The sequence below is a fragment of the Vulpes vulpes genome, chromosome 16 (assembly GCF_048418805.1).
Source record: "Vulpes vulpes isolate BD-2025 chromosome 16, VulVul3, whole genome shotgun sequence".
NCBI classification, from domain to species: Eukaryota; Metazoa; Chordata; class Mammalia; order Carnivora; family Canidae; genus Vulpes; species Vulpes vulpes.
Window position 1 is genome coordinate 19,021,065 of NC_132795.1, and position 23,085 is coordinate 19,044,149.

At 33.3% G+C, this 23,085-nt stretch overlaps 1 protein-coding gene across 2 annotated transcripts in view; it reads right to left on the reverse strand.

Moving 5' to 3' along the window:
- NBEAL1 (neurobeachin like 1) overlaps window positions 1-23,085 on the reverse strand; it is a 180,684-nt gene that overhangs the window by 115,376 nt on the left and 42,223 nt on the right. The window contains exons 7-12 of one of the 2 annotated variants that reach the window (XM_072741979.1): window positions 20,688-20,770; window positions 15,342-15,427; window positions 11,630-11,936; window positions 9,194-9,300; window positions 2,851-2,937; window positions 696-779 (exon numbers count right to left, since the gene is read on the reverse strand). In XM_072741979.1, the coding sequence (XP_072598080.1) occupies window positions 696-779; window positions 2,851-2,937; window positions 9,194-9,300; window positions 11,630-11,936; window positions 15,342-15,427; window positions 20,688-20,770 (754 nt within the window). The remainder of the gene's footprint in view (window positions 1-695; window positions 780-2,850; window positions 2,938-9,193; window positions 9,301-11,629; window positions 11,937-15,341; window positions 15,428-20,687; window positions 20,771-23,085) is intronic. The other variant, XM_026002514.2, reaches the window with a different exon arrangement.

Below are 23,085 nucleotides of genomic sequence, written 5' to 3' on the forward strand. Positions count from 1 at the left end.
AAAAGGAAAAATGGTAATTGTAATAATAACGATGATGATGATAGACACTGATATTTATCAAGGATTTAGCATGTGCCTAGCACTATGCTTACCACCTTACAAAGATGATCTCACTAATCCTTAAAACTATTCAATGTGGAAATTACTAGCACAAAATCAGTGTAAGTGAAAAGCAGGACAGAATCAATGGTAGTGAATGAGAAAGAAAGAAAACCCTAAGAGTAACTAGCAGAACTTCCATGGTCATCTGGAAAAACAAGTCCCAAACTGAAAAGGCTGCTCACATGTGGAAAATGTTCACAATGTAGTCAGTCATAAACTGAGCAAAGTGAAAGAGTCATGATTTATTAATGAAGAAAAACTATGACATAAAATGTAATTCTTTAAACACACTAACCATAGAAATCACTTAAAATAATCATTTCAACACCAGTGTTACCTTTGTTGACTGACACTATATAAATCCACTATTAGGTTACAATTGTATCATAAAATCCTAAAGTAGTGCCCATAGGTGTTTGTCTCTAAAATTATCAGCAAAATGATTCCTGTACTGAGATAGTTTGTGAACTATTTCACTTCAGGTGTGAAACAACAGGTACTATACACATACTTTCATACATTACTTTGGGAATTACACAGTGAAAATTAGTATATTTAAATAACAATTTAGAGCTTGAGGATGTATGTTTCACCTTAGCAGCTGGAGATTTGTTCATTACTGCTGTCAAAGCCTGAATGGTTGATATAGCCAAACAATCCAATTGTCCCTGAAACACCTACCAGAGAGAGAGGAGAAAAAAAAAGGAGGCAAGAAATTAACAACATGTTCAACATTTGTATTCAGCCAGGAAACCCTTGTTCTGAAAACCTGAAAAAATAATTACTAAACATGCAATACATTCCTCTTCCAATAAAACAGATTTCTGAAACACTATACCTGCAAGAAAAGTTACCTATTTGACAGAAAATAAACCACGTATCAAGGACAACACTACATTCACTTATTACTCTGAAATGTTTTGGAAAAAAACCAAAACCAAAACCAAAAAGAACACCAAGCTTAATACATGCTTTTAAAAATAATGGACAATCTCCAGAGGAAGGGAGGGATGTCTATCATTGGAAATTCTATTACATTTTAATTTCTCTTCAGAAATATACTGAACCTTTTAGTTTGAAATTTTATTAGCATGTATAATAAGATGCTTAAAATGGTGTTGTCTATTTGGCTTCCAAGCCCTGTGTTACAATTGAAATGGTATGTTTATTCACCAATCACACTTCAAACAATAAGGTATTCTATTTTTACATAAAGTGCAAAATTTGAGGCATAACAGAAAATGAAATATTCATCTATAAGCATTATCACGTTTCTGAGAAGGTAACCTTTATGCCAAAAGCTGGAAAAAAAAACAAAACAGCTTCAGCTTCATTTTGTCTATTTCTGTTTAAGCTTCATCATAAAGAAATGTATTAAATTTTAGGGCAGTACATTTAGAGGAAAAAAGTGAAAACAAAATATAACATTAACATTAAAAAAACTGAACATGATTGTTATATAATCAGGCTTAATCAACCATGAAAGCATAGCAGAAGTAGAAATGTTGCAAAAACTCACAGTCCCAAAAATCTGCTTTTGGGAATATATTACTATGACTTAAAGCTACTCACTCCACAAATGGGACTTTCCTTTCTCCCTCCCACTAAAAATGACCTGAGTAAAAGGGGACTGATTTGGTCTCTGTCATTTTAAACTAAGATCTATCACTTTTAAGCCAGTATCTTGATTTCTGTTAATGTTATTTATTAAACATTATTACATATACATAGCATATATGTAATAAACACATTATAATATGCATTAATCATTCTGCATAAAGGATTTCATATGAATAAGATCTTTCCTACACTTTGTCCAAGATGGCTAGGCATCACGTAACTAGGAAAGCTAACATAATTAGAAATACTAACATAAACCCCTAAGAATATCATTGTAACTATTTTGTTAACCTATATAAGAAGGCCTTAAGAGGAACTAACATTTATAGAGAAATCTAAAATGGTACTCTATAGTTGATATTTTACATCCAGAACAGAAAACAATAGATTTTCAAGTCTCTTTATACCACAGTTCTATTTATAAACCTGGGTATTAAGAGAACATTAACAAAAGATATCATGTAAGCTCTCTAAACATTTTGGGAAAGAAAAAATACCAAAGCACTTTTAGTAAGTAGTTTTTTCAAAACTAAATTACCTAATACTGAAAAGCAACAAAAATTACTTATTTCTGCTTTATATCCATATAAAAGTGACTTTATAGAAAACGGTTAAGTTTTATGCTAAAGTAAGACTCAAAGAGTTCAGCATCTTCTTCCCTTCCTCCAGGATTCGGGTTGTCCATTGAATTATAATCATTACTTATCATCAAGAAGCAAAGAATCAAGATATTAAAACTGACCAGACATATTCACAAACAAAGCCTAAGGTCCCAATACACCACAATGCTTAGAAAAAGAAGCTCCCAAAATATGAAGTCACCACCATGTGGACAGCATTGATACTGGGATCCCATTCCTGTACTTTGTGTCTCCTTAAACTGAACAGGATACACACATATACAGCTGGAATACTGTTGACTATTTATATCAACCACCAGGATTTCAATGTTTAAGATGAAAAAAAATTTATTTTTAATTTTTTAACAATCTTCAAAAATAATTCATGAAGATTAGAATTAGATAGTGTTTGTGTATTTTAAGACATAAGAAGAAAAAGTACAGGAATAGCTGTTCCCATTGACTGATTTTGACTTCAGCTGAAACAAGATGCAGGCTTTGTAGATACCTGGTCCTCATTCATTTCTGTCAGTAATTTGTTGGCAAGGTCTTTCTCGTTCTTGTCTGCCACCTTATTGTTAGCATTTAAAAATAGCTGTTAAAAACAGAGACAAGAATAATGGAGAAAGAACATTAAATAGTTACCAATAAGCAGAAATGAAGTCTAAATGGATTTCCATGTCTCTTGAAAATAAATTCAAGAATCCACCTGTGAAGTATACTACTTTTAAACAGAAAATCAACTATTCACTTTTTGGATTACAAACTAATATTAGTTCATATGCCATATAATTAATTGTTGGTTATTTCTCTCTTGGAACTTGAAGCTACTAAAATAAGAAATAACTGCAATAAGTAGGTTAGTTAATATTCCTAAATTCTTTAAAGAATCAGCAGAAAATGTCTCACAAAAAAGAAGGAAATTTGCTATTAAGATAGATTAATAGTCCTTTATTATGGTAAATAATGTACAGTAAGGATTCTGTAGTCAAGTATGTTTGTAAAATGCTATTTAACTTTAAAAATAGTTCTTTCGGAAAATATTTCTCAGAGTCTCAAATGTGCTAATGTGCTTTGACAAAGAATGTATGTATTTTCCAAAATTAAGAGTTGAGCATAAGTTATATTAATTTCTACATCAAGGGGGATTAGGATTATCTCTGACATACATGGGGATTGTGAACAGAATCAAGTATTTTGGCTTAAGCATATAAAACTAGCATCCCAATAGATCTCAAGCACATTTTGGATAAAAAGAAAGATAATGCAAATGAAAGTGAAAAGGGGAAGAAAGTTAGATTTATAAAGGAATTTATCAAGAGCATCCTAAGAAGGAAGTTCTCTCATTTCAGGAAATACAAAATAAAAGTCTAGTAATATACTGAAATAAAGCAATATAAAATAAAGATAAGGTATAACATGATATACACAGCATAAACAAAGCTTAACCTAAATATAGATTAGTGCACACAAAACAGGCTTTGGAATCAGAAACCTGGATTTGAATACTGATTTTGATAATTATTAGCTGTCTGGTTTTAAGAAAAACTACTTCTCTGAGCTTATTTTCTCAAAAGGGAAAAGAATAACTCATGAAACAGGGATGCAGATTAAATGAGATAATCTACACTAGGTTATTAACAGTGTCTGGCACATAACAAGGGTTTAAAAAATGAAAGCTATTATTATTAACAGCAAAATTTTTTAAATACTAATATTCCATATTATCTGGAGCAGGGACACAGGAATGCTAAAAACATTAAGAAAGCAAAAATGACTAAATCTTTCCAGAAAGCAATCCATATCAAGAATCTTAAAATTACTTTGTTAGTATTATATTTATAGACATCTACTCTAAAAAAAATGATCAGGAACTCACACCAAGATTTTAGAACTGAGATGCTCACTTTGACTTTATTTATAATAGCATAAAGAAACCATCCAAATATCCTTAAACAGTAGGATAGTGAAGTAAATTATGGTTCATCCAGAGGCTAAAGGGGAGGGAAGTCCTTAAACTTTCTGGCCTCACGACCACTTGGCAGTCTTAAAATTTACTAAGAATCCCAAAGAACTTTTGTTTATAGGGTTTACATTTCCCAATATTTACCATATGAGAAACTGAAATCAAAACATTTAAAAAATGTTTATTCGGGATCCCTGGGTGGCGCAGCGGTTTAGCGCCTGCCTTTGGCCCAGGGCGCGATCCTGGAGACCCGGCATCGAATCCCACATCGGGCTCCCGGTGCATGGAGCCTGCTTCTCCCTCTGCCTGTGTCTCTGCCTCTCTCTCTCTCCCTCTCTCTGTGACTATCATAAATAAATTTTTTAAAAAAAATTTAAAAATGTTTATTCATTCAAAAATAATAAACCTATTATATGATGGTATAAAAACACATTTTTATGAAAACCTAGAGTTTTCAAATACAGGTTAGTGAGAATGGCAGTGCTTTTACATTTTTGCAATCTCTTTAAACATCTGACTTGATAGAAGACAGATGAACTCTAGTATCTACTTTGCATTCAGACTGTTACAATGTTGTTCTGATTCAAAGTTTATGAAAAATCTAGTCTCAAACTGAGATGTTAAGATTAGATTTTGCAGATTCCCTAAAATGATCTTGGGGACCCCATACTTCTGTGAACTTCTGGGTTGAAATATTTGCAGTCATTAAAAACAATGTTTTGAAAAATGTATGATGGTATATGGGAGTCACGATATAATACATTTAAATGTAGAATACAAAAATATTCACTGGTATTCCAGTTTTGTAAAAATATACCCTTAAAAATATATATACAAATATTGTTATGAGTATTTTGCCACAGTTTTAAAATTTTTTTGATATTTATATATACAAACATGTTTTATAAAAAATTATGAAAATTTATTTTCATACTTCCTTTTTTCCTCCAAAATCTATGTTGATTATTGCTCTAGAATTAAAAAAAAAAAATCTACTTTCATGTTTTAAATGAAAAGAAACTTATTCAAATAAGGCAATGTGCATGAATCCAGGCAGGTACAACTCCCAAAATCAACCTTCCAACCATGCCGTTCTGTATATCCACTCCCAACATTCTTTTCCACAAAGTATCCCTTAGTTGCTCCTTTCATAAATTCTCATTCCTATTAAGACTGCCTTGTTGAGAAATTTTTGCTGCAGTTGATTTTCAGAGGGTAAATGTGGAGAAGAAAAGGAAGAAAGTGAAGAAATCAAATTAAGGAATGTGAACAAGACCACAGTATCAACAACTTTCCAGAATCTTATGACTTAAGTCCTCAAATAGAATTTTACATATTTATAATATACTACACATCTATATTTAAATTAAAAACTGATTAAAACTCCAAGCAGAGTGCTAAGGTAAATGTAATAGTTTTGAACCCTTCTCTTTGCTACTAGAAATTTGCTGTTATTTTCTTCTCATTAATCCCAATGTCCTTGGACAGCTTTTAAAAATAATTTTTACATTAATTCAAAGCATATCCCCCCCTTCCAAACTGTAATATGGTGAAACAAAACAACTCTCAAATGTTTAAGGTTCATCACAGTTACCAGAAAAGTTAAATGTATGATTCCACTGAATTATATTTTAAGTACTTCATGGTAGATGGAACTCATTTTGATAACCTGAAAGTCTTTGCACAGATATGTTAGGAAATTAATGCATAAACTGGCTGGTTAATCTCATACAAAAAGAAAGCACTGAAACTACAGGCAGTCAGCCTAAAGTTCTCCATGAAATTCATAAAATATTTGTTTAAGCTTAGTTGACAATGTTTCCTCTGGGTCTGAATATTTAAACAACTGCTGTCTTGATTCTGTCTTACTAACAAAATAATTTAAACAGGAGTCAATCATAGTCATCTGTAACATCCTGTAATACATTTTAGAACTTAAGTTTTCAAAAGATTCTAAACATTTTTATATATTTAAGAATCATATTAACCCATCCCTATCAAATTGATTTATCAGTATATTTAATGCACAGAAAACGTTTTCTATTGACTCTATTGACCTTAAGTATCAGTACAACAAAACTACATATGACCAGTGAACTCAGGGCCAGAATACCTGGGTAAGAAATCCTGCCTCCATCAGAGAACAGTATTAATCTTGAGCTAATCATTTAATCTCTTAGGACATATTTCTTCATTTGTATAATAAACAAGTTGGACGGTTTCTTTCAAAGGTTCCTCCATGCTGTTAAGACTTCATAATGTTTACTGATGAGTTAATAGTGATTCTGAGTAGAACATCTTGCCTAGAAGACAACCACCACCAGGAGAGAAGGCGGAGCCTTTCTCAGAAGAAAGCCTGATTTTTTTCTCTGAAATGCGTTTATTCTCTAGTATTTCCTGTCTCAAAACAAAATGTGATAAGTGCTATCAAATAATTAAATTTAAAAATGCTAGGATTGTCAGCAAGATCTACATCATAAGAAACTTTAGTCTACACCACAGTAGAAAGAGCAAATAGTATAGCTCAACATCATGACTGCTATGCCAAAAAGCTTTGTAATTTTCAAAAGATATTACTGACCACGATATATTTTTTATATCTGAGTTTCATATATTGAAGAAAAACACTAATCAATTTCAGTAGGAACTACACTTTATCCTAATGATTTACCCTTCTATAATGTGTGACTGGCAGGTTCTCTACATATGAGATTTTGTCTTTATTAGTGAAGTTGCCTTTGTAAATGATAATGCCACGTTGCTTTTTTTTTTTTAACAACTAACAAAAGGCTTTATAAACAGTTCTCTTATGCTGCTTTCATTTCCCTATGATTTCCTTCCTAAGAATAATGTTTAAAAGGTGGGAGGAAGCATCTTCACTCTCTAATGAAGTTTGGTACACTCACTGACTGTAAATACTTATCACTATTTACTTCATCAATATATTCCTTATTTTTTAATGCTATTTCCTTACTATTTCACTTTAAGAAGCAACATAGTAACATAAATGCTTTCAGGGATATCTCTCCTAAAGAGAGAATTTTCTTGAAAAATTCAAGAAATTCATTTTGAGATAGTCTTACAATATCAGAATGAAACCCTAGTATTTTTCAGCAAGGAGTCCATGAAAGGAATATCTCAAATAGAAAAAGTAAAAGCTCTTTGAAGTAGTTAACATTTTCAAAGGCTTTTTTTTTTTAAAGATTTATTTATTTATTCAGAGAGAGAGAGAGACAGAGAGAGAGAGGCAGAGACACAGGCAGAGGGAAAAGCAGGCTCCATGCAGGGAGCCCGATGTGGGACTAGATCCCCAGTCTCCAGGATCACACCCCGGGCTGCAGGCGGTGCTAAACCACTGCGCCACCGGGGCTGCGCTTCAAAGGCTTTTCAAGAACCTCTCTAAAATATTTCTGATACCATCTTGAAATTTATGAAAAAATAATCAGATATTAGTTATTATGTACTCACAAATCTGTTACAACTATAAACTAGTAAAAAAGAAAAATATTATCAAATTGGCATTATGTATCAAGAACACTAATGGTATTTCTATTTTTCTACTTTTCTCCATTCCCCAATTACTTGCAAATTGTTTTTATATAACGTTCCCTAATTTTGAAAAAGCATATTATGCCATGTGACCCAGAAATTCTACCAGAAATAGAATTCTAGTCTATGAATTTGAAGGAGTTATGTAACAGCAAAAATGTTGGAAATAAATGGAGTATCTGCCATTGGGAAAAGTTAAGTAAATTATGGTACATCCACTTAATATTATATAGATATTAAAGTCATAACACAGGAAAATGCAAACTACATTATCTTACATGAAAACAAAAGCACACAATTATATGCGTTAAATGCTCACACCAAATTTTAACAATGCACAACAATACTTTAAAACTCAACAAAAAACAACCCACTTAAAAAATACACAAGAAAAAAATGCACAAGAACCTGCATAGACATTTCTCAAAAAAACACATACAAATAGCCAATAAGCAAATGAAAAGATGTACATTAGTATTGCTAATCATTAAGGGCAAATCAAAATCACAATGAGATACTATTTCACACCCATTAGAATAGCAATTATCAAAAAGAAGAAAATAACTATCATGGATAATGTGAAGACATTGGAACTCTTGGGCATTATTGGTGGGAATATAAAATGGTACAGCCACTGTGAAAACAGTAAGTTGGTTCCTCAAAATTTTTAGAATTTAATTACTCTATGATTCAGCAATCTCATTTCTAGAATATAACCAAAAGAACTGAAAGCAGGAACTCCAAGAGATATGGGTGTATTCGTGTTCATAGCAGCATTACCCATGATAGCCAAAAGGAGGGATCAATACAAGAGTCCATCAACACATGAATGGATCAACAAAATGTGGTATGTATACACAAAGGAATATTATCCAGCCTAAAAAAAAAAGAAAGAAAATTCTGCAATATGCAACAACATGGATGAATCTTGAGGACATTATGCTAAGTGGAATAAGCCAGTCACAAAAAGACAAACACTGTATGATTCTACTTACATGAGGTACTTAAAGTAATCAAAAATCATAGAGACAGAAAGTAGAATGGTGGTTGCCCAAGAGGCTAGGGAGAGGGGATAATGTGGAAATGTTTAATGGGTATAGAGTTTCAGTTCTATAAGACATAAAGACATATGGAGAATGGATGGTGGTGAAGTTGCACAACAATGTGAATGTATTTAATATCACTGACTTATATACCCTAAAAAATGGTTAAGATGGTAAATTTTATGTGTGTTTTACCACAACAAAAAAGAAAATTAGTAAAGTTTAAATTTGAATCAAAGCATAAACAAAACAATAGCTTTTTAAAGTCAAAGACAATAATAACAGAAAAATACCTTGCAATTCTGTAGCAGTCTTATGAGATGTTCAAAGCAATTACTGTTAAGGAAAATGGCCTGAAGAACAGGCCTATCGGTGCAGTCTAACATGGCTGTGATGGTATCTAGGAAAATAAAAACAAAATCATCCATTTATATAAAGTGGAAAATTTAGAATCAGAGAAACATTTACTTTGGCCATATTTTTAGGTTTGGCTTTTCAGCTGACAAACAGATGTAAAATGAATTAGAAAGAAATAGGGATGGAGAGTAGAAAACAAAACTGTACTTATTACTTGTTAAGAAAACTTATTTCTATAATTTATTAAAAATATTCATAGAAATATTAATAATATAACTTATTATTAAAAATATTTAAGTTTTGGGGATGTCTGGATGGCTCAGTCAGTTAGGCATCTGCCTTTGGCTCAGATCATGATTGAGCCCACATCAGACTTCCTGCTCACTGGGGAGCCTGCTTCTCCCTTTCCCTCTGCTGCTCCCCCTGCTTATGCTTGCTCTCTTGCTCTCTATGTCAAATAAATAATAAAACAAAATCTTTTAAAAAAAGATTTGTTTTTATGTAAGTCATATATATTTCCCAGAGATTTACATAGTTGTTCTTCCTTTATAATAGTGTTCAAGTATAACTAACTGTGGTTCCCAACTTGCTATTAATAACCAACACCTGCTTATGTTTGGCAAGTCTTACTTATACAGTATAAAATTAGCATACGGCCATTAAGAAAATGAAATTTAGGGAACCAATGCATTTATAATGATGGTTTGCTCTTATTTCCTACTGAACATATATCCTCATTCAGAAATCAAGGGATAATTGGCATAATACAATAGTTTTTAACAAATAAGTCCACTCAATATAGACTCAAACTTTATAAACTTACAGTTTGTAACAATTACAAAACACAACATGTCTTACAGAAGAACAGAAACTAAATAAAATGAATCTTATTTTCCTACAGAAAGAAAGTCTTTTGTTATGCATTGTTAGGGATCAAGTCTCACCAGGATTTTGATGTCTAATATTTTTAAATTAGATACCACACATACTCTCACACAAGCATGTTTTTAAGTCTCTAAGAGCTGCACAATAAACCATTAATGTTGGTTATGTCTGGGTGCTAGAATACAAGAAACTCTTTATCCAAGTTTCCTAGTACAGCTGTAATGAAAATATTTTTTTTAATTTTTTTTTTAATTTATTTATGATAGTCACACACAGAGAGAGAGGGGCAGAAACACAGGCAGAGGGAGAAGCAGGCTCCACGCACCGGGAGCCCGATGTGGGATTCGATCCCGGGTCTCCAGGATCGCGCCCTGGGCCAAAGGCAGGCGCCAAACCGCTGCGCCACCCAGGGATCCCTATTTTTTAATTTTTTTAAAGATTTTATTGATTTGAAATAGAGCAAGAGAGTATGAGTGGGAATGGGGCACAGAAGAAGACTTCTCACTAAGCAGAGAATCCAATGCAAGGTTCGATCCCAGGACCCCAGGATCATGACCAGAACTGAGTAGACATTTAACCAACTGAGCCACCCACATGCCCTGAAAATATTTTATTTCTTTAAAAAAGAAACTCTCAATTAAAAATACTTTATCTATCAACCTAACAGTATATACAATAAGAAATCATATATACTGATGAAAGAGATTACAGGAAAAAAACAAAGATATATAAGCAAAGAATGACACCAACAAAGACAGGGCAAAAGAAACAAGACACACATACATAGAGGCTCTGAGGAAACAAAATAAAACAGAGGCCCTATAGAAAAAGGACAGATGTTAAAGTGACATCTACATAGATTTATAAAAGCACATATAAAATTGATCATATGTGATTCTTTACCATAGGTTATTAGACGATGCAAATGGCACCTGCTAAAAATTTACTTTTCCTAGAACTTAAAAACAGCTGTGTTTTTTTTTTTTTTAAGATTTTATGGGTGTTATTCTGTATGTTGGTAAATTGAACACCAATAAAAAATTAATTTATTAAAAAATAAAAATAAAAAAATAAAGATTTTATTTATTTATTATTGAGACACCCAGATAGAGAGACAGAGACATAGGCAGAGGGAGAAGCAGGCTTCCCAGAGGAAGCCTGATGTGGGACTGGATCCCCAGACCCCAGCATCATGACCTGAGCCAAAGCCAGATGCTCAACCACTGAACCATCCAGGCGCCCCTGCTGACTTTCTTTTTAACATTGATGCTTTTAGTGGATTACACTTTCAAAAAACAAAAGAGGCTCAAAGCAAAGGTGCTGTAAACAAATCAATTCCATATTATTTTGAAATCAAAATCTAAAGTAACACAATAGGTGAATTAAACAATCAACACTTCCTATACGATAGTCTTGAATTTCAAATAAGTCTAAAAAAACACAGACTCGGAGAAATTGGTATATAATAAACTTTATGTAATACTTACTCAACATTTTGATCTGTAGAGTTATGAACCGGCTTTCCCACTGTCTGGACCTCCTTTGATTAGGTAAAGCTGAATGATCTGAATTTAGCAATTTAAAATAGTTCTCCAAAATAGTGCTGGTTTCCACTTGACGCTGGTCAGAGCTGCTAGTGAGAAGGATATGAACCACCTCTGTAAGGCACTTTAGAGTAAGTTCTACCTTCCTACCCACTTCTTCAGGATTTCCATCCTCCCAGGAATCACAATCTGCCAGAACTCTCATAAGAACTTCCATGGTGGCTGGAGATATTGCTTGCAAAGCATTCCTCTGAAACATGAGAGATAATAAAAATATGAAACCCCAATCGAATTGAAGTTCTGTATGTTTGCAAAAATAAAGTTTAATAAATCTGAAGACTTAATAAATCAACATATTAAAAAATTTTAAGCACATACTTTGATAGATACTGCTAGTATTTTATGAATATTAAGTCTTCATTTCCTTCTAGATTACAAAATTTCTCTTTTTTATTCAGATAGCAATCTGCCCACATAGAAAATTTATTTATAACCCTCCCTTGGTCAAGAATATATGCTGGTAGAGTATGAAGAAAATATAACTTTGCAAATAGGAACAGAAGGACCCTTTGCTCTTGCCCTTTTCACCTTTTTCCTGTCTGGAATGCAGGAGCCACCTTTAAATCATGAAGAAACAAAACTGTGAATTAAAGTCGTAGGCTAAAGAGAGCAGAATGAGAAAGACTTAGTCCTTGATTATACCATGGAGCTGCTGTACCAGCCCAGAAGTGCCTACATATGGATTTCTTATGCAAGCATAAAAACAAAACAAAGTCCTCTGTGAAGGGACACCTGGGTGGCTTAGCGGTTTAGTGCTTGCCTTTGGCCCAGGGTGTGATCCTGGAGTCCGGGGATCAAGTCCCACGTCGTGCTCCTTATGTGGAGCCTGCTTCTCCCTCTGCCTGTGTCTCTGCCTCTCTCTCTCTCTCTCTCTCTCTGTGCTCTAATGAATGAATAAAATCTTAAAAAAAAAAAAAAAACCCTCTGTGGAAGGGGAGGTGGATGGGGCAATGCAGTGACTGGGTGATGGGCTCTAGGAGGACACTTGATGGGATGAGTACTGGCTGTTATACTGTATGTTGGCAAATTGAATTTAAATTTTAAAAAAAGGAAAAAAATCCTCAATTTGGTTACACTTCTCTAGGGTTTTCTGTTGGTTATAGCAAATCCATCCTAAATGATACAGATATATGAGAGGACCAGCTTGAGACTGATTCTACAAACATTATTTCTGAATTCTAAGTATGGTAGCTATTCAAGGTGATCCATTAAACTTGGAAATAACATATGCTTAAGACTGTTAAATTGATATATAATGAATCCAAACATAGTTATGCAAAATCATCTGAAAGTAACAGCACTTAGACCATTAGAGCTTGTTATTAGCAATATAATAAATAATATTGATAATAAGTGCTACAATGGAAGAAACTGCTTATAAAACACCCAACATCCATTTTCCTCCAACTCCTTATTAAAAGGAACCTTGATGTTTTGCTGGACATGTGGCTACCAGGAATAAGGATTACATTTCCTAATCTCCCTTACTGCCAAGGAGGCTGAGGAAGCAAGTTTTATCAATTTTTTTACTTTTAAATTTGCAGTTATTTCATGGAATTTGGCAAGTGAGATAAAAAAAAAGAGAGAGAGAGAGAGAAAAATGATTGAGTGTCAGCTTTTCAGTACCTTTTTAAAGATACATGGCATGTGACATTTGTCTCTCTCATCTCCCCTTCCATTTTTGTGCCCAAAGTGCAAATGCAAATGGCCAGAATTCTAGAAGCTAATCTTGTATGTATCAAAAGAAAATAACAAACTGACATTCAGAAGGAACCTGGATCCTTGAAGATCCTAGAGGCACCAGATTAACTCTGGCCTGCTTACTGCCATTTTTTTTTAATGAGAAAGAGTAAACTTCTAACTTAAGCTGTTAGAATTTTAGTACTTACTGCTAATTATGGGAATCACAAATCTGTCTAGACCTGCGATTTACTTAGTTCTTATAAGAACTTCACATATATTATGTGTCATTTGGTCCTTTTGACTATCTTAAAAGTGTTACTGTTTCCGTATTATAAATAAATAAATTAAAACACATGTAAATAGTTTATCTTAGGTCACACAATTAGTTAGAGATGGACATGGGATTCAAACCTATGTCAGTCTGGCTCCAAAGCCTATCCTTTTAACATAACACAAAACAGAACAAATATGCTAATAGGAAGCCCAAGCATGATGCTTGGAGAAGGAAGACCAGTCATAGGACTTCAATTTTTCTGTTTATGACAGGCCATTCTTACACCTGTAGATATTCAATTCATCTAAATATCCTTGTACTTACTCTATATTCAATTAAATAACCTTCTGACCTCAAAATAGCTCTAACTACAGCTATACCCTGATTATAAGGATTTTGAGTACTTTCAGTACATAAAATAATAAACTGGCCCTCTAGGAGCTACTTGACTTCTAGTGATCTTTAATTACTGGAGGTCTTTCAGGGCTTGATTACCCCCGGGCACTAACAAGAATAAGTCTCTCAGTGTCCAAAATGGTAATGGATCTAGCAGCTTCTCCACTAGTTATTTCCAATTTTATTCATGTATACTTATTTTTATTTTTAGTAGTAGAAAATTGATGGAAATGGGTAGGTACTGATGTAAAAGAAGGAAATCAGCTAATAAAGTAAGGTGACAAAGCAAACAAACTAAAAAATAAGATTCTGGTCACTAACCCCCTTACAAAAAAAACAGACTCTTCTACAAAAGTGAAGAAGAGGGATCCCTGGGTGGCGCAGCGGTTTGGCGCCTGCCTTTGGCCCAGGGCGCGATCCGGAGACCCCAGATCGAATCCCACGTCGGGCTCCCGGTGCATGGAGCCTGCTTCTCCCTCTGCCTGTGTCTCTGCCTCTCTCTCTGTGTGTGTGACTATCATAAATAAATAAAAATTAAAAAAAATATTAAAAAAAAAAAAAGTGAAGAAGACAAGATAGCCCACTAGGAAACCCAAGTAGTATTATTAACCATATCTGTAACTTGTTACCAAAAGAAATCCTACATATTTTCATTTTTTACAGTTGTTGCAACGTCTTGAAACATCATGTTTGTCTTTTTTTTTCTTGAAATTGTATTTATTACTAGACTTGCTTTTACATTTATTTAGTATAAGCACATACTACTATGTTACATGCTGAAACTGCATTTCAGCATAACTAGTTTTCTTTGCAATCTTATTTTATGCATTTGAAATATTCTACAAGGGGCTTTACAGACTACCAACCATATAATATGATACAAAGTGTCTGAAACTTCTGATCTAAACTTAAAGATCAGTGTGCTTAAAGAAAACATATAGGATGTTCTTTCTGAACTATAATACTGTTTTCAACTAGTAGTTATACTCAAAAGTTTACCACAGACAGCTTTTAAGATGCTCACCTTTAAAAATAAGTAAGTTTTACTAGCTAATATTGTTACTTAGGTTTTTAAAGAAGTTTTAACAAATAAAAGAATAATTTTAAACAAGCTATAAACTCAGAAAAATATGTGTGGTTCATAAGATTATAAAAGAACAAAGAATACATTAAAAAGTCCATGGAAAAATCTTTGCACTATTAACTATTGTTTTAAATATTAACTTTCAACACTTTCCTCACCTGCCCACCAGCTACAATGGCTCCAAAGAGATGCAATAAGCAACACTTAAGACTTTCCTTGAGATGTTCACTTTCCTGAAAACACTCTGTGAATATAATACACAAATAAACAAGTAAGATTTCTCTTTGACAGTATTGTTTATCTCTAAGGAATGTCTGACTCTGAAACATTAACAACTATTTATTAAAAGACTAAAATTTGTTAAAAGGCAAAGTTGATATGCATTTTTTTCATAATAAAGGAAAAGAGAAACCGTCTATCAGGTATTATTTTAGATAATTTATGTTATCTTATTTAATTCTCATAATACCCCATATGAGGATATTTTGCCCTTATTTATAAATGAACAAATGAAACTTTTGCCTAAACTTACAGAGCTAAGTGACAATCTAGAAGCTAACCGAAATCTGACATAAAATAAGTTGTTTTTGCTGCTGCTGCTGCTACTACTACTACTACTACCACTACTGCCTTTTATTAGTATAATTGACTGTAATTATTCAATTATAAACTTGGAAGAGTTCGACAAAAAGATTTCCTGGTTTACTCCTGGGCAAACATTCCAAAGTTATGGTACCAACAGTAACCTTTCTTTTAATATTATAAAGTATTTTATTGTTTTCAAAAGGCTAATACATGCATGTAACAAAGAGTAATTAAAATAGCATAAAATAATTGACAAAGAAGTTTCCCTCAAATCTATTCTTCAATCTACCATGCTCCCCACACCTTAAAATAATAATTTAAAAAAGCTATAAATATCTACTGCATCATTTTTTTTGTTTTTAACATAATACATACTGGGTATTATTACATCTTAACACATATATCTTCCTTATTCTATTTTATGATGACTACAATGATGCACTTTAATTCACTTAACCAGTTCTCTGATAAACTTATGAATTTTCCTCTTTATCTTGATATTCTAATAACCCAGTAATGAATATCTTTTTGCATGGGCCATTACATACAGAGACAAATTATAACAGAATTATTTCCAGTTTTATAGATAATAAACATTACCAAAACCAAACAGCTTTAAAATAAATGTATTGACAGAAATCAGAAATTTACACTAAAAAATTAAATGACTCCAGCAATGTTGGAGTAAATGTGGTTACATGGCCTCCTGCTAGAAATAACTAGAAAATTAAACAAAATAGGTAGAAATTTATATACTCTAGAACCTTTCCTTCTCTCAACAGAAACAAAGTATAAGTCCAAGGAGCATCTCAGCTTCCTATTGTAGACGTGTTCTGAACAACACCAAAGAAAAAGGGAACCGTAAAAGAATATGGCTATTTATTGAGTTGGGAGACAGATAAACGTTTGGGGAGGCCTAGGCAACTGGAATTTGCAAAGCAGTACTGGAACAAATGGAACAAGTCAAACAAAGAAAGCACTCCAGAAATGTTCATAGGGGTCACTTTGAGTCAAAGTAGCAATCCTTACACTGTATTGTGAAATCCCACAAGTCAGGCAAAAACCTACCAAGAGGCTTTAAACTGAATAACTGTCAGATTTTACACAGAGCTGCAAGATGACAGAGTCCTACTCAGCCACAGGAGACACAAACATAGAAAGGATATAAAAAGATATGCCATGTAAACTCTAATAAGAATGCTGGAGTGGCTATATTAGTATCTGACAAAGCAAGCAAAAATATTACCAAGGCAAGGCAAGGAATATTACCGTGGGTTAAAAGGGACGTGTCATTATCAAAGACAAAAAAAAAAAGAAAAGAAAATTTAAAAATCTACCAGTTTAAATACTTTACAGTTACAAGTACTGATGATAACTTCTTTGGGATAAACTATCAAAATATGTGCACAATCTATATTCTGAGAACTACAAAATATTGATTGAAGAAGTAACAAATAATGAGATTATCTGATTCAAGCATTGGAAGTCTTCAGTATTCTTCAGATGTGAATTCTACAATGGTTCCCAGATTCAACACAATCCCAAATAAATATTCCAGCAACCATTTTGGTAAAAATATTTAAAAATGGCTTCTAAAATGTATATAAAAATGTAAAGGATTTGGGATCCCTGGGTGGCTCAGCAGTTTGGCGCCTGCCTTTGACCCAGGGTGTGATTCTGGAGTCCCAGGATCGGGTCCCGCATTGGGCTCCCTGCATGGAGCCTGCTTCTCCCTCTGCCTGTGTCTCTGCCTCTCTCTCTCTCTATCATGAATAAATAAATAAAATCTTAAAAAAATAAATGTAAAGGATCCAGAAGAGCTAAAAATTTTTGAAGAAGAATAAAGTTGGAGGACTTAATGATTTCAAGACTTGGCATAAATTCATAATAATCAATACAGTGTGGTAATATCATAAGGGCAGATACGTAACAAAAAAGAGAATCCAGAAATCAACTAGTTTGATTATCTAGCTGAAGCCAATATCACTACTGCCGGTCAGAGTGGGCACTGCAATCATCTTCACCAAGCACTCAACAAAAGATTATTTCTGTCTTGTTTTAATTCTTAGGAAAAAAAAAAAAAAGAGAACTAACGCAAACACGACAAAATGTTAAGATCTGACATATGTGAGTAGGAAACACAAGATACTCCTTTTATATATTCTGCAATATTTTCTATATTAACCTTAAATCAATTTTTTAAGAAAATCTAAAATTCACATAAGTCACATATATAGTAGCCAAATCTCTTAAGTTTAAGTCACAACAAAAAAATATTTAATAGGTGTCACATCAGCAAAAAACACATAACTTATACCTTATCCTTTAAACCAGAACAGCCAAGTGAAAAGTTGGTACAGAATTTTTACTTTAAAAAGGTTTAAAAATTATTAATAATTATAATAAATATAATAAATACAAATATAAATTTTTATTTAAAATTTTTATTTTATATGTGTGTATGTATATATACATATACATATACATATATATACATATACACACACACACACACACACATATGGCTAGAGAAAGAAAGAAAACACATTGGGAATTCAACTAGTATGTTTTTCTTCTTTCTAGAGATGTGACATGTTTTCTAGTAATGTTCTATCAAACATTGTACTGAATCAAAGCAAACAGACAACCAGTAACTGTTTTTATATCCTACTCTGCTGAGCTAGTTACACCCATGGAAACCATCTTGGTAAATTTTTGACAGGAAAAAGGAACTCCTTACCTCAACAGAAAACCTAATGATTTATACAGAAAGGGCTTTGGCAAACCTACACAACACTTAACATGCTATAAGAAAAGGATACCTTTTAACTTACCTCCAGGGTAAGTATACATTCATTGGTGTCCACTAAAACAGAAACACTAAAGCACAAAGCATTTTTGCTTCAATAGTACTAACAACTAAAAAGCACACAGCATATATTACTTTGAACTTTAAGTGGGTAATCATGAGGTTTGAAAATTACACTCACTAGAGGTCAGCTTGAGAATTCGCCTATAAAAATATTTTTTCAAAAATGTTTAAAAGGAATTCAAGAAACAGTGGGACTATGTCAAGATCAGCACAAGATAGTGATACAAGGACTGTAAATACAAGACTAGAAACTGATGTTCACATGTAGCTTTTGGGTAAAGGACACTCAGTCAACTCTCAGTTGATTCCTACAACCAAGACTGCTATAGTAGAAGTTTTAAAAATTTCAAGATGATCAGCTGACTTAATATCCTGGATAAATACTCCCAGTGAAAAATACCACTGAGGTGCAGGATTGAAACTTTGATGCATATAAAAACCTGAGTGTACAAAATGACTGTTGGGACATGCACACGCTGCTGGGGTAAAGAAGATTGGTGATAGTAGTTAGTTTTTCAAACACTGACACACTGACAGGTATGCTGGAGAAGAGACCCCCAGGTGGAATGTTGGCCTTGGGATTGCTCTAAAAGAGCCTGACTCAAAAGGCCCTGAGAAAGGGATCTACTACAAGGGGGTAGTTATTAAATACAAGGTATTTCAAGAGAAACAGGTCCCAAGAGGGTCAGGTAATTTTCTCTTTGACCCAATAATAATTAACATTAATGAACAGCTGCAAAACCGAGTGGTTCTTTCCAGGATGTATTCTCCTGTCACATTAGCCTTAGCCTCCCCCAGTCTAGTGGGCTGGCATATGCAGAAAGATTTCACTGTCCAGAGGTGGACCACAGGGCCTCAGATAGGTCTGGGAAGCTGCTAAAATTGATTCGCACAACAAAGTCACAACTAAACCAGTTTCCAGCCTTCTTTTTCTACTCTACTGCCAAGAAATATTTCTTTAAAAGCCAGAAATACTGTAAACATAAACAGCGTGTTGAGTATGTCACCAGCTACTTCATCTTTACAGTGTTGCAAAGTTGCTGTGCAAGTTGCCATGTTAAATCCAGGAATCTGGGCAGTCCAGGGGGCTCAGCGGTTTGGCGCCACCTTCAGCCCATGGCCTGATCTTGGGGACCTGGGATCAAGTCCCGCGTCCGGCTCCCTGCATGGAGCCTGCTTCTCCCTCTGCCTGTGTCTCTCTCTCTCTCTCTCTCTCTCTCTCTCTCTCTCATTAATAAATAAATAATTTTTTTTTAAAAAAAATCTAGAAATATGCTCTAGCCAATGTTCTCCAATATACTTTTCTACCAAAGAAATATATTCATTACAAAAAGGCATGTAGGTGTGTTTATTATCTCCCATGTCTATAACTCTCCTGGGAGTACCTATCCATAAAATTTTTAATAACTGGAACTCTTCATTCATGATAATAAAATCCAACCACACATCAAATTCTGTATCAGAAGCGAAAAGACCAAAAATGCAAAGCTCTCTAAGGGGCCTATCACCATCACCCCTACACCATCACCCCTGCAAGGTAAGTGGGCCTATTAGCCCCCTATCCCAAACATGGCCTGGGCCCAGGCTGCACTCAGCTCTACAGAGCCCCAACTGGCAAAAGGGAAGCCTCATTCCAGAGCCCACCACCAGCTCACAGCCCAGCAGGGTAGCCCCTGGGCAAGAGGCCCTGGCCTCAGGCTCCCAGGCAGTAGCCATGAACCAGCTGGGCCCCCATATCCCCCTTAAGTTTACTTCACCAAAAACTCTGAAGGTCTATACTACAGACATATTAGGCTGTTCTCAAACAAAACAAAACCATTTTCAGAACAGTAAATTAGAGGAAGAATAATCATAGCAAAATATGAATCAAGTACTCCAGTGATAGGTTCTTACAATCTTTATCTCACACATACACAAAGCTGAATAAAGTAGAATCAGAAAATGAATATAAAAATAAAAAGTAATCAAAAAAATAAATAAATAAATAAAAAATAAAAAGTAATCAGAATAACATCAAAATCAAAGAGAAAGTAGTATTAATACTTACGATAAAAGAAAGGGACGAACTCCACTGTGAGAGAAGCTGGTTTATATTTCTGTCTGCTCTTTTCCACAGTACTAAGGATTCGTCTATCATTAAAAAGAAGTTAAAAAAAATTAATACCATATTATTAAAAAAAATACCATATTATAACATGGGCAAGATGGCAATAATTACAGAAACAATTATAAAATAAATTTAACACATTAATTTTTATTTGTATACTGAATACATATTACAATAATAATAATATTACAATAATCTCTAGGATTGGCATAATCTTGAAAAGGAAGTCTCACCTATAATTTAAATGCTCACCAATGAAAGGATTTCTTCTGACATAAGCAAAAAATTTTTAAATGCTTAACAACAGTGCAACAAAGCAGCCAGGTTAAGTCTCCAAATAAAAGGAACTAGGCATTTAAAATTTCCAATATGTAGTTATTTGTTCAGCAGTACTGCTAATTTGACATCCAAGGCTATAGCTTATTACCACAATGCAAATAAAACTCATCAGAAATCAGGCCATTCTTTGCCACTTTCTGAAATTTTATCTGGATACAATCCATTCCACTGCCTTCTTCCATTTTAACTTAATGTAGATCTAGTATAGGCTAGGATTATTTTTATTTTTAATGACAATTCCCACTAGTTTTGATGGCTGAAATATTTCTACAGACTTTGGTAAAGCCAACACAAATAGCACGTGCTTTTACCAAGATCATTTCAATTCAACATAAAATGAGTCTCTTAGATGGGTACGGCAGTGTGGGGATTGGGTAATAGAGACTATTGTTACAGTGATACACATCCGACAGATTGATGAAAATTAAACAAAAACCAAAAAACTCATTTTTTTCATATCCTGAAAAAACTCTTAACATTGTAAGATAAAGCTAACAAAAATGAAAAATATTTGACAGACAGCCACACAGAAATTGTATACATCTATATATGATATACTGATAAAGCAATGGATTAATATGACTTAACAACCATAACTGAGATACTAAAATTATTTTCCTTATAGTCAAAGCTAGAAAGAAAAGTCAATTGGTCACAGAATAAGGCAAGTAAGATAGACACAGCTGGATTCAGTAATGACAGACTTAAGAGTTCTAAGATCCAGATCTAATATCCAGATTCACTAGAAATCGTATTAGACACTATTTGCTACTGCTCTGCTTTTCAAATCTGTGACTATTTTCGTTGTGGAGAAGGCAGATGAATGATCAGATTTTTTATTTATTTTAAATTCAAACATAATATCCTAGAACATTACTGGATCTTTCTATTTAATTAAGACCAGTATAGAGATTTTTTTTTTTATGCCTTTAAGAGAATATAAATATTGCTGGAGTTTCAAACTGAAAATTTAGTCATGATGTTAAAAAAATTCAGTAATGTGGTAGAAAAATTAATTTTAAAAGGATGATTTAGCTTTCAGTTAAGTTTTTCTATGAAATTATTTACATTGTTTACATTTTGCACATTTTTTAAAGTTATGCTATGAACTAACTGATTAGATCTATCCTATCCAAATATCCTGTGCTACAAACAGCAAACATTCTCACTATAGTAACATAATGAAAATGTACTCCTGCAATCTGTGATTAAGGACTAATTCTAAAGGCCCTGTATTAGATGTAACATATGAGCATAAATAATTACCATTAGTGTTGTAGTAACATTTAATAAAAAAGGGTGGAAACTATTATATGTATCACAAACATTAAGTCATGAGTAGTTTGTACTACACATTTTCAATTGGAAAAGCCAGAACAGCTAAAACTGAACTTAGTCTTATACTAGTTTTAGAACACAGCATACTTCCTCATTGCACTATTATCTGATATTTGGGTCAAGCATCTGGTACCTAGCAGATGCTAATGCATACCAACTTATGAGGGCTGCAAAACATTTTGCGTTTCAGTTTTCTAAGTTCATGTCCTTGGTCAATTATTTTGTGCTTCTGTTTTGTGCTGCCATCATGCCTCAGATGTGCCTATTTTTCTTTAACTTCTAATCTAGAAATAAATTCAACCTCTTGCAAAAGTTGCAAGAATAAAAATAGTATAAAGTACTTCAAATGTATCTTACCCAGGTTGATTGTTAAAATTTTATCCCAAATCCTTTATCATTTGTTTATTCTCTCCTATTATAAAGTGCACACATATTTTTATACACATATTATGCATATATGTATGCACACCTACATACGAAATGTATTTTTTCAGAACATTTAAAATGAAATTATGTATATTTTTCAGAACATTTATTTATTTTTAAAGATTTTATTTATTTATTCATGAGAGACACAGAGAGAGGCAGATACACAGGCAGAGGGAAGAGCAGGCTCCATGCAGGGAGCCCAATGTGGGACTCAATCCTGGGTCCCCAGGAT